The 15,224-nt window shown below is 37.5% G+C and overlaps 1 protein-coding gene across 3 annotated transcripts in view; it reads right to left on the reverse strand.

Annotated features, from left to right (window-relative positions):
• The window catches only part of DMD (dystrophin), a gene marked incomplete at both ends in the record, with an annotated part of 1,846,964 nt that overhangs the window by 1,071,746 nt on the left and 759,994 nt on the right, over positions 1-15,224 (reverse strand). For all 3 annotated transcript variants that reach the window (XM_084636024.1, XM_084636023.1, XM_084636025.1), the window contains 4 exons: positions 1,954-2,136; positions 3,059-3,211; positions 8,295-8,432; positions 11,214-11,336. In XM_084636024.1, coding sequence (XP_084492150.1) covers positions 1,954-2,136; positions 3,059-3,211; positions 8,295-8,432; positions 11,214-11,336 — 597 coding nt within the window. The remainder of the gene's footprint in view (positions 1-1,953; positions 2,137-3,058; positions 3,212-8,294; positions 8,433-11,213; positions 11,337-15,224) is intronic.

Consider the following 15,224-nt stretch of genomic DNA (forward strand, 5'->3'; position numbering starts at 1 on the left):
CGCCTAGTCCCATATTTAAACCATTAAAACATGTTGCCTCTCATAAATTTCAGTACCTACTGTAAAAATCTAGTCATATTTTACATGGGTGCTGTCATTGCCATTCTAAACACAGCAAGTTATGATTCATCATTATGAAGAGAAGAAAGCTTAAGAAAAGTTACATTATGCACATGAAATTCCATTGAATAACTGCAGAAATCATTTCATATACAGATATTAGTGGATGGATTCTTGTGTACAATAAGAAGCATTTTTAAATCTAACCTTATTTAAAAATATTTAACTATCTTAAAATTATGTTATAGTGATTGGTGGGTTTAAAAAGACTAAAGAAGTCAATACAAATAAATTTTATTGACTAGTTTAAATAATTATACCTTATTTCCTTATTTAACTTCTTCTCCATATTTTGTCACAGAAAATATAACTTTTATTGTTTTCTTAATACAGTTTTAAGAGTGTATACAATTCCTGTGTTAACGTGCATGGCAGATTACACAAACTGCACAATGTAAACAGAATATGCATATATAGATAACATGTATGCCCTTACAATTCATTTCCTTATTAAAGGTACACATTCATTAGAAAAAAAAAGACCAGTTTATAAGATACAGTGTCTCTTGCACCAGCTTATTGTCAAGTTTTAATTATATTTGATTGATCACAATCATTAAGTTTAATATTAAACGTAATAAGCTTACCAGAGTAATCAGCTGGAACAAGAGTTACTGTGTAAACAAATTTTAATATTTCTTTCATTATTTCTGTCAATTGCCCATATATCCCCAGTGCTATTCTTTACACAGAATTTTAATCAAAAAGATAAGCATATGCTTTGAGAAACTTAGTGCACGGAAGAAAGGACTTTTTGGAACAAAAAATTGTGCATCATCACTTATTTGTTGGACAAAGATTTTTATTGATCTTGCCCAACATTTGTAAAATAAAGCATATTTAATCATATATGCATCTTTCCGTTATCCTATGGATATGACCCATCTGTAATCAAGATGCAGTAACACAAAATTTCAAAGTAAGTATTTTTGTGGAAATGCCTGTTTGCCGCTATAAATTCTGTAACAGCACGTCATGTGAACAACTTCTTTGGTATCAATGATTATTTTCATGAGTAAAATTCCCCATATTAATATAAAATCAAAGCCCAGAAAGAAGCGAGCACAGAAGTAAAGATCAGATGACAAATACTGACAACCATAAGGAAATTTTTTGCATATTGTACAAGTTGAACTTTGAGATGAAATGAATATGTTGCATGGTGTCTGTTTGTATTAGGTACCTAAAACAGTGACAACTTTAACCTCTCCACCCCTTTATTATCCAGGTCTTGAAGTAACCATTATACCTTACATATGATTAAATTGTTCATAACCATTACGAAGAAAAAAGATATTTTATAAACGGATGGTTTCACCCTCTGAATTAACAAAATACAATTTCTGAGTAAAAATTCCTCTGATATTTGAAGTGTTTGAAGAAAGGCCACACACAAGTAGTATAAGAAGAAATTCTGCAATCTCTTCCTAAGTGGGTATATTATACACTATGAATAAATAAAAATCAGAATTAAAGTTTGCATGGGATGGTAGCTTGAAAGTAATGCATTTTGTTTCTGAAGTACATGTTTACTGAATAAAATAAATGCATGGCAATCTGACAGGTTTAAACTGGTAATGTTATGTAAAAACAATGAAGCAACCAAATCAACATGATTTTTTCATTGCTAAGTTTTCTGTCTTTGGTCAATTTTAAGGGTATTTTTAGAACAAAAGGAAACACAAGCTCTTTCATATTGGAATATAAAATTTCTCCCACTTGCTGACAACAGATTTTTTTTATTAGAAGAGTTGACATTGCACCTAGAACTCTCATTGTTAGTAGGATTCTATTAGCAATTGCAAACATATAGGTTTGCCAGTAACAACTCACAATTTGTGCATAGTTGAGTCTTCGAAACTGAGCAAATTTGCTCTCAATATCTCGCCAGCGCTTGCTGAGCTGTATCAGGGTTGGCTCCACTGCTTTTGCAGCCCCATTCTTAGACAAGCGATCAGCTTGCCTGTGCACCGCATTCAGATCTTCTTTCTTCTTCTCCAATTCTCCATCAATTTCCTAGTGAGCAAAACCAATACATGGCCCAGAGCAATTAGCTAACTAGATTAATCAATTTCGAATTAGCAAAATACGTCTGTCAGAACTTCCATTTCAAAGATTTTCCACTTTATTGTTACAAACAAAAATGTACAGTCAAGTCTTATTTTACATGTAGACAAAACAAACAAAACTAAGATTCAAGAATCTTCCTGCTGGCTGGCTTTTGAGATACTACTAGTTAGTGTACACTGAAATCTATTAACATAGGCCAACAATCTATTTTTTCTACTTCTCCCTAGCACTGTGATGGGCAATTGGAGAGAATATTCTTACCTATTAGGGTTAACATATTAAGTACATACAGCTGTTTAGAGGGTGTGTAAATAGATTAGTTTAATTCTTTTTAACTTTGTGGGAAACTCAGAGAATGAAGCAAAGGAAGATGATGCAAAATAAACCAGAAAAATCTTTTGATATGTGAATAAATCTATTGAATTTTGACAGTGACATATGAATGTTTTGATGAAAATGAATGTGCTAATATGAGAAAGAGGTCATCCATATACCGATAAGTCATTTGTTCATCTGGAACAAAGATACATAAAGTCAATTACAATTTTTACTAGAAAACACTTGATATTTCTTAATACAGTGCACACTGTCTGTTATTGATAGAAGATTTTATTTAGTGTGTTTTATACCACTTGCATGCCATTCAGTATAACATTTACAAGAATACAAGAAACAATATCTACAACAAAAGAAATATGTCAGTTTACTCAGACTGTCAATATGTATGCTATAAAACAAGAAAATAAAGTACTGCTGTATTTGTGTGTGTGTATATATGTAATATAGAGATTTGTTGTATTTGCTGTCTTTTAAATGAATAAAACAGTGTGCCAAAAAATCTACCATCATCATCCCAAAACAACATTACCTTTAGCTTCTGTTCATCTTTGGGGTCTGGTAGACTGGCTAACTTTTTCTCAATGTCATCCAACCATTTCAATAGGTCATCAGCCTGCCTCTTGTACTGATACCACTGATGAGAAATCTCTAAAGCCTTTTTTCTTCTTTGAGACCTCAAATCCTGTTCACAGTGCAGACATTATTAGAATATCAATAAAAGATTTACAATATACATGTTGGCATGTGTGTATACTGTAGGAAATAAATGAAAAATACCTAAGGACATTAGCTCAGTTTTTAAATTAAATTCTGATAAGATTAACTGAACACAGTAGTGTATTTTCCTGAATCTATCATAGGAAACTTTTACTATTGAGGGAGGCTTTATAAGTCAGTCATGTTTACATGCTGAATGATTTGTTGAGGAAATTCACCAATATTCAGAGAAGTTATGACTGAAGTACTCACTAGAGAGCTGAAGATTTAACCCAATTTAAATCTAGTCATAGGTGAGCTTCCCACTTTGTGACATCTTACCAAACTCAAGTCTGTGAAATACGGAAGGCTACTCAAAAGAAAACCATCTCAGTGCAGAGATTTATTTTATAGAACTAGGCTTTTTTATAAGTAAAGAACAATTTACACATGAAAATTCTGTCTCATGTTTATGACTTTGATGGGTCTAACAGTCTATTCTCACACAAGAATACACTAAGTTTAAGGTATTGCCTAATTCTAACTTGTGCATACAATATTGCAAAGGATATTTCATGATGCAATATTCAGATTTTTGTTTTACTTTTATGTTACAAAAGGACAGAATGTGGAGTTCAGTGAACACTACCTGTACTATTATTGCTACTTTGTAAATGGTTTACTTACCATTAACAAAAATGTTACTTTATTTCCTATACGTTTTATATGAAATAATACTCTGCTTGAATTTGCTTAAACTGTTCGATATTCCGTTGAGTTTTATCTGTCAAGGCTGAACGCCTTTATTGAGTCCCCAAAAAGAAAATCAATCACACCAGTCCTTGTAAACACAGCCCGTAATGATCTGGTCAATAGCATAGATCTGAATGTTGCTTTATCATAATTAAAGGCAATACATTACAGTTCTGCAAACGGTTCTCTTAGTTCATCTCAGTATAAATTATGAATTACATGCACGTGGTTTGGTTTCCTCAAAGGAAAACCTTCAAGTTTTCACTAAAATATATAGAACACCATAAGGTCTTCAGGCATCCTTTTAGTGACCTCATAAAAAGCTGTGAAAAATTGCGAAAAATCCACCTGGAAAGCAAAGATGCTATTTTGTTAATAAATAATAATCAAGTGTAAGCATGTCAAACCCCCAAAGCCAAAGAGAGCTTAGTGACGACTACTGAGAGCGGTGGGGAGGGTGAAACCATAATGGTTTTGATAATTTGGATTCAAATACTCTCTCAGTATAAGAACTTAGGAAATGACAAACTGGATCCATCCAGTGGTGCATTGTGTCCAGTAACCTGTCTCCTATATTGACTAGGAGATGCTTCAGAGGAAGGCTCAAGAAGCCTACAGCAGGCAGCGAATGGATGATCTGCACCTGGGGAAAGTTTCTAACTTCTAACCCCCACTTAAGTAACAGTTGTCTTAGATCCTGAAACGTGAGGGCTTACATGATTATATATCATTTAAGAATTAATATTCAAACAACAATTTTTTCTTCAATCCCTGGCTGACCCCTGATAAAACCTTAAGTAAATAAATAGCTCTTGGGAAGAATCTACACATGTTTTTTTGTGGGACCTGGTCCTTTCTTCTACGAGTCAGCATGATTCAATAACTTAGTTCCCAAAGTTACCTTGTTCTTCCATGGCATCTCAGTGGAACACAGCTTTGATTTTAAATTACTATAGGTAACGAAACAATCTTGATGCACAATATGGCATAGTGATTTGCCAACTCAAGCGATAGCAATGAAGAAAAGGAACCTCCATTGATGGGTTTTAAGTTAGGCAGTAGAAGGTGGTGTGGTTAATCATGAATGCCTTTCCAATGCAAAACAACTCTCCCTACAGCCCAAAAGTGGGTGGCTTTCATGCTATATGGTTCCTTGAATGCATTGCCAGTCTTTTTAATTTCTTCTCCAGGGACCCAGGTGCTTACTGCCTATTAAGCTTGTCATCTTGAGCAATTAGGCTTTGCTACTAGATTGTTTACAGGCACAGTTACCGGATGGATGCATCCCCAGCGCTGACCAAAAGAGCATTTGGCTGAGCTGTGGTGCTCTGGAATTCAGCCCCTTGGTTGCCAGATTCAGTGAGGCCTGTGACCCTATTAGCACCTCAATGCCAGATAGCAAGGCACAGTCTGGTGTGTAACAGTAAATCTCAGCTGACCTGACCAGCTAAATAAAACTCACACACTGTTGTCACAATATTCATTTAAAATGTGTCTTGTAAAATATCAGGCAAAAACTACCATCACACTGGTCATTAATATCATTGTGAAATTTATGTAACAACACTGTATGTGAAATTATGGATACTTTCTGATATTATGTTTCCAAGACTGTAATCAGGCCAAGAAGGTAAAACTGTTTTTCTCCCCCCAAAAAGGAGAAAGGCAAACACCACTTTAGCTCAATTGCAAATCGAGCCAGGTGTGAACGAGACAAGGACAATAAGCTATTTATTCACATCAGAGATTGCAGGAAGATCATTCTTACTGTAAAACACAGGAGACTGCAAAACAAATGTAAGGGGACTGTCCCCTTTCTAAAAGTCAGTGGGGGTGTTTTGGTTGGTTAGCTCCCAGTACCAAAAGAAAGGGGAAGGGTCAATGGGAAATCAGAACCCTGAGACAGACAGTCTCCAGGAACAATGGGGAGAGGCCAATGCTCCAGGTCAACCTGATTGACAGGGCGGGCAGGCTAATGAGGGAGTCAGGAGGCCGGGGGGTCCCGTCCTCTGGAATTGCCTGGATCAGATAGAATGGGGCCGAGTTAAGGAGAAAGCAGAAGCGTGAGCTGAGCTGGGGAGCCGGGCCGTGCCAGCCAGAAGGGACAGAAAAGCAGCCCAGGAAGCAGGTCAGTGCTGGGAGCAGAGTCACAGAAGCAGCCCACAGAGCAGACCTGTGCGGGGGTGGGGGAAGAGCCAGAGGGGCCAGGGAAGCAGCCCAGGGAGCTGGAGGCAAAGTATCAGCAGTGCTGAGGCAAAGTAGGGCTGGAGCTGGAGCAATCCGGAGCTGGGTGCAGTGAGCAGCAGGAGAGAGTGAGAGAGACCCTGGGCTGCGGGCCCAGTGCAGGGAGACGCCCCCACCCAAGAGGCCTTGTAGGCCAGATTTGGAGGGGGATCGTAACCCCAATGTCGTGGAGGCGACACTGGAAAGAAGGGTCCTGCCACCTAAAGCCTGAGGGCGTGGCCACCACTAGAGCAAGGATCCCTGCAGCACAGCCAGAGTCTAAGAAGGAGGCCTGGGACTTGTGAGGAACAGACTGAACTTTCCTTACATTGCAGAGACCCTGGTTGTGATCTCCCCATGCCACAGAGCAGGGTTCTGTGTTTTCCTTTAACCTTTCTCATGTTTTCCTTCTTTTTTTTTTTTTAACTGATTGATGTTTAATAAATTGTATTTGCTTTGAACTGTATGTAATGATCAGTGGGTCAGGGAAGTGTCCAGAGCAGAGAGAGCACTCTGGAGTGGAGATACCCTAGCCCCTGCCCTAAGTGACCACAACAAGGTTGGGGGTCGAGCCCCTCCCCAGGAATCCTGGGCCCAGCCTTGTTGGGGTTACAAGGACTCTTCCACACAGGAGAGTGGAAGGGGAGCCCTTGAGGTCAGGCAGGCCTCTGGGTAAAGGAAGTGGGAGCGAGGACTCAGATCCTTTCGCTAACCTGTTTCACCAGGGTAGTGTATAAGCCAGGAAAGTTCCCCACAATAGCAGGACCATTCCCCCACTTACACAAAAATGGCGTCAGCTCCCTAGTGGACTGGACACAGAAAGCTGAGTCCTCAGAGAGCTTCCTGGCTTTGAAGACAAAGATAAACTTGGGGGCCATAAGAACCTGTTGAAAGACTTTGGGGTATCAATCACCTGAAAGAACAAAGCAGCCAGCGCTTTGTATCTGTGAAAGATGGGACCGGCTAAAACAGGCTGGTGAATGCTGATAGCTTGGTGTGAGTAAGAAAACTCCCACAGGCAAAGCTAGTTCTTGTTGGAATTAAAAGTTTTAGACATTAGAAAGTGTGTTACTTTTGTTTTGTTTTTTGTTTTTTGCAATTCTGCAATGTCTCTTTCACTCTTGCTCAAAATCACTTAAATCTCTGTTCTTTGTTAATTAAGTTATTGTTAGTTTTACTAATGCTGTGTGTTAAGGTGCCGTGTATAACAGCAGAGGTAACAAGCTGTTCTATGTAGTGGATCTTTTGAGGCAGTGAACTTGCTGTTATCTCTGAGTGTCCACTAAGAGGGACTAGCCACCGCAGGGTAGATAGTTTGGGGAAACTAAGGTCCGGAAGGGCTGTTGGGGTCACCTTGCAGGAAGTAACTGGGTTGATGGAAGCCAGGGTGAGACCATCGTGCTGGAAGCAGGCTGCTGACATCAGGGCTCTGAGCCAAAGCTGCACAGCACAGAGGCAGCCAAGATTACATGGCAGGCAGTGAGAGAATCTCTTACTGGTCTGGGTGAACTCCTACAGCGTAACAAGGGTCCAACTATCTTAGCATAGTTATGCAAAATACAATGTTCTAGTATTGCCACTAAAATCATACAGTGACTGTAACTGTCAGATAGTTAAGGCATACAGTGCTAGCAAGATTTACTGGTTTTGTTCAGTACAAAAGTTAAACTGAATGAGTGAAAAATCCCTCAAAATTAACGTTATTTATGACAAATGATTCTAACTAAGGTCAGGGGACTAAAGGGCAGTAGGTGAAATATTTACAATGTATGCTGAGTTATAAAAATATAGTTAGGCAACTGAATCCTTCTAGTCTAATTGTCAACAATCACCTGAGTGTAAAGTTACAGTGTTCTAGGGACAAAACATTACTTTTTAACTGAGATGTTTAAAATAACCTTTTTTGTTACCCATCAAGATATTGAAAACATTTGACCAGAAATGTGGAAGCAAATATGTACATATAGAAGAACTATTTAAAATTATTAGGCAGCAAAAGAATAATTGTTTCATTTATCCAAGGAAAATACTGCCCTGCAACAAAAAATAATACGTTATTTTAGGAAACGGGTTCACAAATTTAACTCCTATACCTTGAGAGCATTATGTTTAGTCTGCAACAGCTGTTGCTTTATCTTTATTTCCTCTCGTTTTCTCTCATCTGTGATGCTTTTCTGTAGAGTGTCTCCCCTTTGCAGTAATTCTTTTAGAGTACCCTCATTGTCTTCACTCTGATTAAAAAAAATAACAGGTATAACGTGTATTTTAATCTAATTAGTAACTAAACACACCCTAGGAGACACACATACATAAAAATCCTACACAGTCACAAGGGAAATACTCACCTTGTGTGTGTGTGTAACCCACACACCTTCTGGGTGTGGCGGTATGTCCCATCTAATGGCACTGAGACCACTGAGAGAGAGTTAAATGAGTCTGCTCTACAGCCTTAGCTAACAGGCAGTTGGCTTTTAGCTCAGGCTGTAGAGGCTCATGCACTAAGCTCCAGAGGTTCAATCCCACTGACTGATGAGCAGGGTCTGTCAGTGCTACATGTGCTTATAGTTTTATACAAGAGATGAAATGGTTTTATTAACTACAGTACCAAAAATGTGTAAAACTCCTGAAAGGTGTAATTAAAGCAGGACTTGAAAACCTGCAGATGTCTGAGATTAGATTTCATGCAATGTCCAGAAGCTATGACTAGTTCAAAAAGTTTTAAAAAACATTTCTCTCCCCACATAAAAAATATCCCTTCTTTATTAAACAATAAACAAAAGTACATTTCTAAACCATGGCTTATACCAATTGATGTGTTTTAACAATCCTTTGTTGAAATTCTGACTTTAAAAAAAAAGTGCACAGCACCACAAAAGAAGAACACAAGAACCCCAAGCAGTAGTTCTTTGTTAAATCTTCAGTAGGATGAAGTTGATTCAAGGGTGAATGTTTCTAGAATTGAATAATCGCTATTCATGGTAAATACACCAACACTGAAAAATGAAAACAGACCTTTATGGAAGCAATCTTTGAAAATACCTCTTAGATTTTCTATGGAAAAGGTAAAGTCAATCTGATGCCACTAAACTTGGGGATTTTATCATTGGAAATCTACTTTACCTATGTACTAAACTAAATTCTTTAAAAAAGACTTTGGGGGACAATAGGCCTTTGACAATTTATGCCAGCTGAATATCTGCCCCGGCAGTAAGCTTGATGCATTCCAAACAGATGACTCTAATGAACACTGTTGTAAAATGTTAGTATTGTTGTCTGTAAAAAAATAAACAGCTGTGTTAACACTGATTTCAGAATTAACATCAAATGACTGGCTTGAAACATCTGTTTAAAAATATATAATGCTCTACACTTCCTCGTAAGTGACAGGCATTTGATTTTGCTGAACAGACTGCTCAATCCATGGAGAGAGGGTCAGACATATACAGAAAGACCGTTATTACTGGCCACCCACAGAGTGGCATTGCCTGAAAAGTAGGGTTGCCAACCCTCCCGGATTGGTTGGGAGTCTCCTGGAATCTGCCTTGATCTGCTGGTGGCTACTGAAACCAATCTGGAAGATTTTAGGCCCCTAAAAGTCAGGTCAGTGGCGCAGCAGGGCTAAGGCAGACTCCCTACCTGCCCTGGCTCCATGCGGTTCCCAGAAGCAGCCGGTTCCTAGGTGCAGGGGTTGCCAGGGTGTCTCTGCGTGCTGCTTCCCCCACCCCTGAGCTCTGACTCCGCAGCTCCCATTGGCTGGGAACCATGACCAACGGGAGCTGCATGGGTCATGCCTGCAGGCAGGGGCAGCACACAGAACTGCCTGGCCACCTCTGAGCCCAGGAGTCAAACAGGCCGGTTGCTTCTGGGAGCTGCCTGAGGTAAGCTCTGCCCAGCCGGAGCCCACACCACCTCCTGCCCCAGCCCCGAGCCCCCTCGCACCCAAATTCCCTCTCAGAGTCCACACCATGCACACCCTTCTGCACCCCCTAGCCCAGGCTCAGCTTGGAGTCCCCGCCCACACTCTGAGCCCCTCGGCCCCAGCCCTCACCTCCTCCCACACCCCAACCCCCTGCCTCAACCTAGAGAAAGTGAATGAGAGCAGGGGAGGTGGCAACAGAAGGAGCGGGGATGGAGGAAGTGGGGGACGGGGCCTCGGTGAAGGGGTAGGGCAGAGCAAGGGTGTTTGGGTTTGTGCAATTAGACAGCTGGCAATCCTACTGACAAGAGCCTGAAAGTGGGTCCCAGTCTGGTATTCCTCAGGATAGTACTAGTGGCAGTGCACCACATTGTTTTAAACCCTTTTAATGTTGAAGCTCCTTCATCTACTGTCCTAATGGTATCCATTGCATAAAAATAGCAAATCCATTTTTAGAAAATGGTATTGGTGAATCATTTGTGAATGGAAAAAAGGGCTAAATGCACTTCAAATGTTATTTTCAATAAATAATATGACCAGATGTATGTAGAATTCGTTGGTGCACATCAAAATCATATATTGTTTCTTCATTAAATGTTTGAACCTTAAACTTTGAATTTGTCTACACTGAATTTCTTCTTTCATTGCATTGTCCAATTGACTAGCTTTTCTACATCAAACTGATAATACGCACACTTTTCTACTTCAGAAAATTAAATGTTTTCTGGAAATTGTGCCACTTCACTTTTCACTCCCTTTTTCATCTCATTGATAATTATATTAAATATCACTGGTATTAGTACAAAATCTGTAGCCTGCATTGCAGGTTTGCTCTACAGTATTGATAAATACACAAGTTAATACAAATTGTTTCTTTGTGCAATACCTAACCATAAACAAATGTCGCTAAAACTAAAGTATTACTCAGAACAATAAATGCTAAACTGGGCCCACTGAGTTCATAATAAATCAGTATAATTAGAATTTGTTTAAGTCCAGTGTAAAGATCCAAATGCAAAGGTTTCTAATTTGTGCCCCAGCTTTTTTATTCATTTCCAGTTCTAGTTCATTCATACTTCCATCACAACCAATTTACCATATCTTTATTGAAGTCTTCCTCTTTAAGATTCACCCCTTGCTGAATTTCAGCCTCCAGTGGTTCAAGCAATTTTTGTATATCAAAGTTAAACTGCTCCAATTCCTTCAGAGGAATGAAAGGCTAAAGAGAGAGAGAGAGATTGGCAATTTAAATCACAAACTTAATATTTTTATTAGAAACATAAACCAAAAGGAGACATCTGCTCTACCCCCTATTGCTAAACTAATAGCACACATTATGTTTCCAGCTATGTTATAAAATATGTTCAACATAACTAGTCAAAGTATCTAAAGATGCCAATAAATATAAACATTTAACAATATTGGAGTAAATGAATATTAAAAGAATGTAAATAATTGTATGGTGAGTGAGGACAAAGACAAAATAAGTCCTGATCTTCCCTCATTCATATTTTCAAAAAATGTTCTGGTAAATGATATTATACAAACACTTTTCTAAAAAATTAAATGTTAATGCTGTTTGACCAAGTCCAGTCTATCAGAAAATACTCACACAGTAGCAAGCAAAACATTCACATTCAGGTGGCTAACCACATACAATTACCTTAAATTGAGAATAATTATATGGTATTTGTTTACTACTCTTAAATAATTTCTCTGTCACAAAGCAGGGCCAAAGGATCATATGATTGTTATACAGTGCCTAACTTATCTAACACACAACTGATATGCCTACAGAGATATTTCTGTAATGATATTTTTTTAAAAACCTCATAAATAAGGCTTGCATTTCAAAAAAGTCACTGAGAAATTTATCAAACACAGGAAAAAACTTGGTTACTGTCTTATATAAATCATCATATTTAATCTTATTACCACAGTCTTTAATTTTGAATATAAAAATGAATAATGGCTACTTATGAACCACAATAAACAAACTTTGCTTTTGTTTTCTTTTATGCAGCTTTTGGGAAAAATTGATGTATGAGTGCATATTTACAATTTAATATAAATTCATGAGAGTATTCCAAAAGTTTATTATGAGATAAAAATATCAAACGATTAACAGACTAAGCTTTCTATGTTTAACTCTATAAACACTTGATACTTTCTTGATGATTCTTGCATAAAAATTTGACTTTAAAGTAGCTTTTTAAATGATTGATACTTTCAGATGCCAGATGCAAAGTTACCCACTTGTTATAGTCAGAGTATTATGTACGAGTCAAACCTTCCCTTATGCCCTCCAAGAAGAGGTACATTCAATTGGTATTATCTATACCACAATAGCAATATGTTGCGAGATCACCACAATCAAAATAAATTCAGTAAGACACATTATTAGGGATAGGTGCTGGATTAAGAAAAACAATAGATTTGGAGTCTATTACTGGCTCTGCCATTTAACTGCTGTATGACCTGGGGCAAAATTCACTTCATCTAACAGTGTCTCTGTTTCCCCTGACACACTTTGCCTTTCTTCTCTATTCAGCTTGTAAGTTCTTTGAGCTCTCAGTATGTGTTTGTATAATGACTAGCACAACAGGACTCTAATCTTGGCTTTGGTGTCTAGGTAATACAACACCACAAATAATAATAATTATATTTTCATTGATCATGATACAGTTGCACTGTGGCAATTGGGCTCCATCCTGCAAACTTGTTTTTACATAAGATCTCTAACACCACAACTGAAGTATTCATGTGAGTGTTTGTAGAGTCAGGTCCGTTGATTTTCTTACTACTTTCTGCTTTTGTATTTTGTTCAGCATTAGTTCCAACATTTAGTCCAACATGTTCCTGGTGACCATGGTAACCCCAAAAGCCAATTAATGCTTTCAAAACTGTTAGTTTAAAAAAAAAAAAAAAAGGTAAAGCACTACTGACTGGAGATAACAAATATCTTTTAATTTCATTTCTTATTTAGAGGGTTGATGGAATTCTCACTCACACACTTGTCCTGGAGGTATAACAAGTTTGATTTCAGCTGGGGCTTTGTTAGCATAACCGTGAATAGAATCATTACTTGTCATGATTTGGGAAATTCAACCACTATTGTATGCTTTTTTTCCAGGAGTTGCAACAGAAATATACCATTTTTTGCAAAAGGATTGTATATTGATTTAATAAAACATAAATCCATTATTAAATATTGTTGACATTAACAGTTACAAGAGTCATATCTTTAGTTATTATATTTTGAGTGTGGTATAAGATATACTTTTACCACCATTATTTTAACAACATGCAATGTTTCAATGATTCTAAAAATCTTACTTTACTAAATAGATATAGGGGAGACCAAAAATAAGCAGAAAGATGCCATTAGCAATTTTAGCACTGAAGGTTTCTTGGGCTCAAAAATGTTAAAGAACTGTAGAATGATTGACTTCAGGCATTATGTTTCTAACACATTGGGCTCACAAGGATTTTACCACGAAATACAGAATTATGCTCAAACCACTCAACAATTGAAGTGGAAGAATTGTTAAACAAATCAATAGTTTCCCCTCAAATGCTTTGAAGATTGCTTTAAAACTATTTAAATTTCATCAAAAGAAAGACCAATAAAGAAAACAAGAACAGGGAAATACAGAAACATGATTAAATTGTGCAAAAGCTGACAAGGAAAAACTGAAAGAGGCAAGTAGAAGGAAGTGAATGAAAGGAAAAGGCAGAACCTTTTCTGAAATGCATAAATATATATATATATATATATATATATATATACACATATTTTTTAGTAGATCCTGACATAATATATTTAAGATGTATGTTTAAAAATATGCAATTATTGTCATATCTTGGTGAGTTTATAACAAATAAAATCACACGTGATTCCTCACCTTCTACTGACACAACTCATCAATTTCTACTTGACTTGCTCTTGAAAAAATTTCAACATCCTCAATTTATACTGAGTAAATATTCAGTATACTATTACTTAGGACATATAGTTTTTCAGTCCATGAATCTCAAAAAACTTCTTAAAGGAAAGTATCATTATCTCCATTTCACAAATGGGGAAACTGAGGGGTAAGGTCATATGTCATAGTTCACAGAGCAGGTCAGTGGCAGACCCAGGAGTAGAACACCAGAGTTTTGACTCCGAGCTCTGTGCACTATCTAGTGGATTATGCTGCTTTACTAATTTCAGTTGGAGTTGTGGGTGTCTAGCCCCCACTAAAGTCAGTTCCTTTAATCAAGGACAGTGAACTATATAATAAGATAATTACTTTAAAGTCATTTACTCAATCTGTAGAAATGTTCTGTGCAATTGTCACAGCATTAAGACATCTCACGTGATAGAACAATAATGCAATGAACTATTTTTTTAATGTTATGCCCCTATTTAGCAACATCATACTATGCCCCATTCAGCAATGTTCTCAGATCTTTTTTTTCTATCTGTTGCAATGAGATCCCTGCAGTGCAACTTTTGGGGGTGTGGATTACCTTTTGGGCTTGTGGGTAAGAGAGATTCTTTGAGTGGAGTCCTTCTGGCCTTTCTGCATGACTCACACAATTTCACCTTGCATTTTAGATGATGTTCTAAGCTAGACCACCATGCTGAGAGGGAGGCTGAATTACCAGCATTTGGTGAGACCCTGGTATACACATGTATTCTTTTCAATGTGTCATCCTGGAAGGACTGTGAGATTGCAATATCATTCTCATAAATAATCAGAAATAATTATTCCTTCCTTAGCAAAGGTAAATAATGTATAAATATTTCTTGCTCTGTTTGCTACTGCATTGGTTGATGAGATGACCTGTAGTTTGCCACTCTCTGTGTTCAAGTGTGTGGGTTTTTTTCTGCTGTTTGGACTCAGGTTCAGTGTACCTTCTATTCAGAGCATTCACTGGGTCTATCAAATGGAAAGTCTTGTAGTAATTTGAACTTTAGCATTTGATTTTCCTTCCATTTAGGCTGCTTTAAAGTGAGTCATCTTCTGAAACCATGTCATGTAACAATGGTAAAGAATCACAGAAAGAGTCAATTTCATGTAGGACTGAACACAGAGCTTTATTAAATATGGGGAGAGGG

This window comes from Lepidochelys olivacea, assembly GCF_965140295.1.
Source record: "Lepidochelys olivacea isolate rLepOli2 genome assembly, chromosome: 1".
Taxonomy (NCBI): Eukaryota; Metazoa; Chordata; order Testudines; family Cheloniidae; genus Lepidochelys; species Lepidochelys olivacea.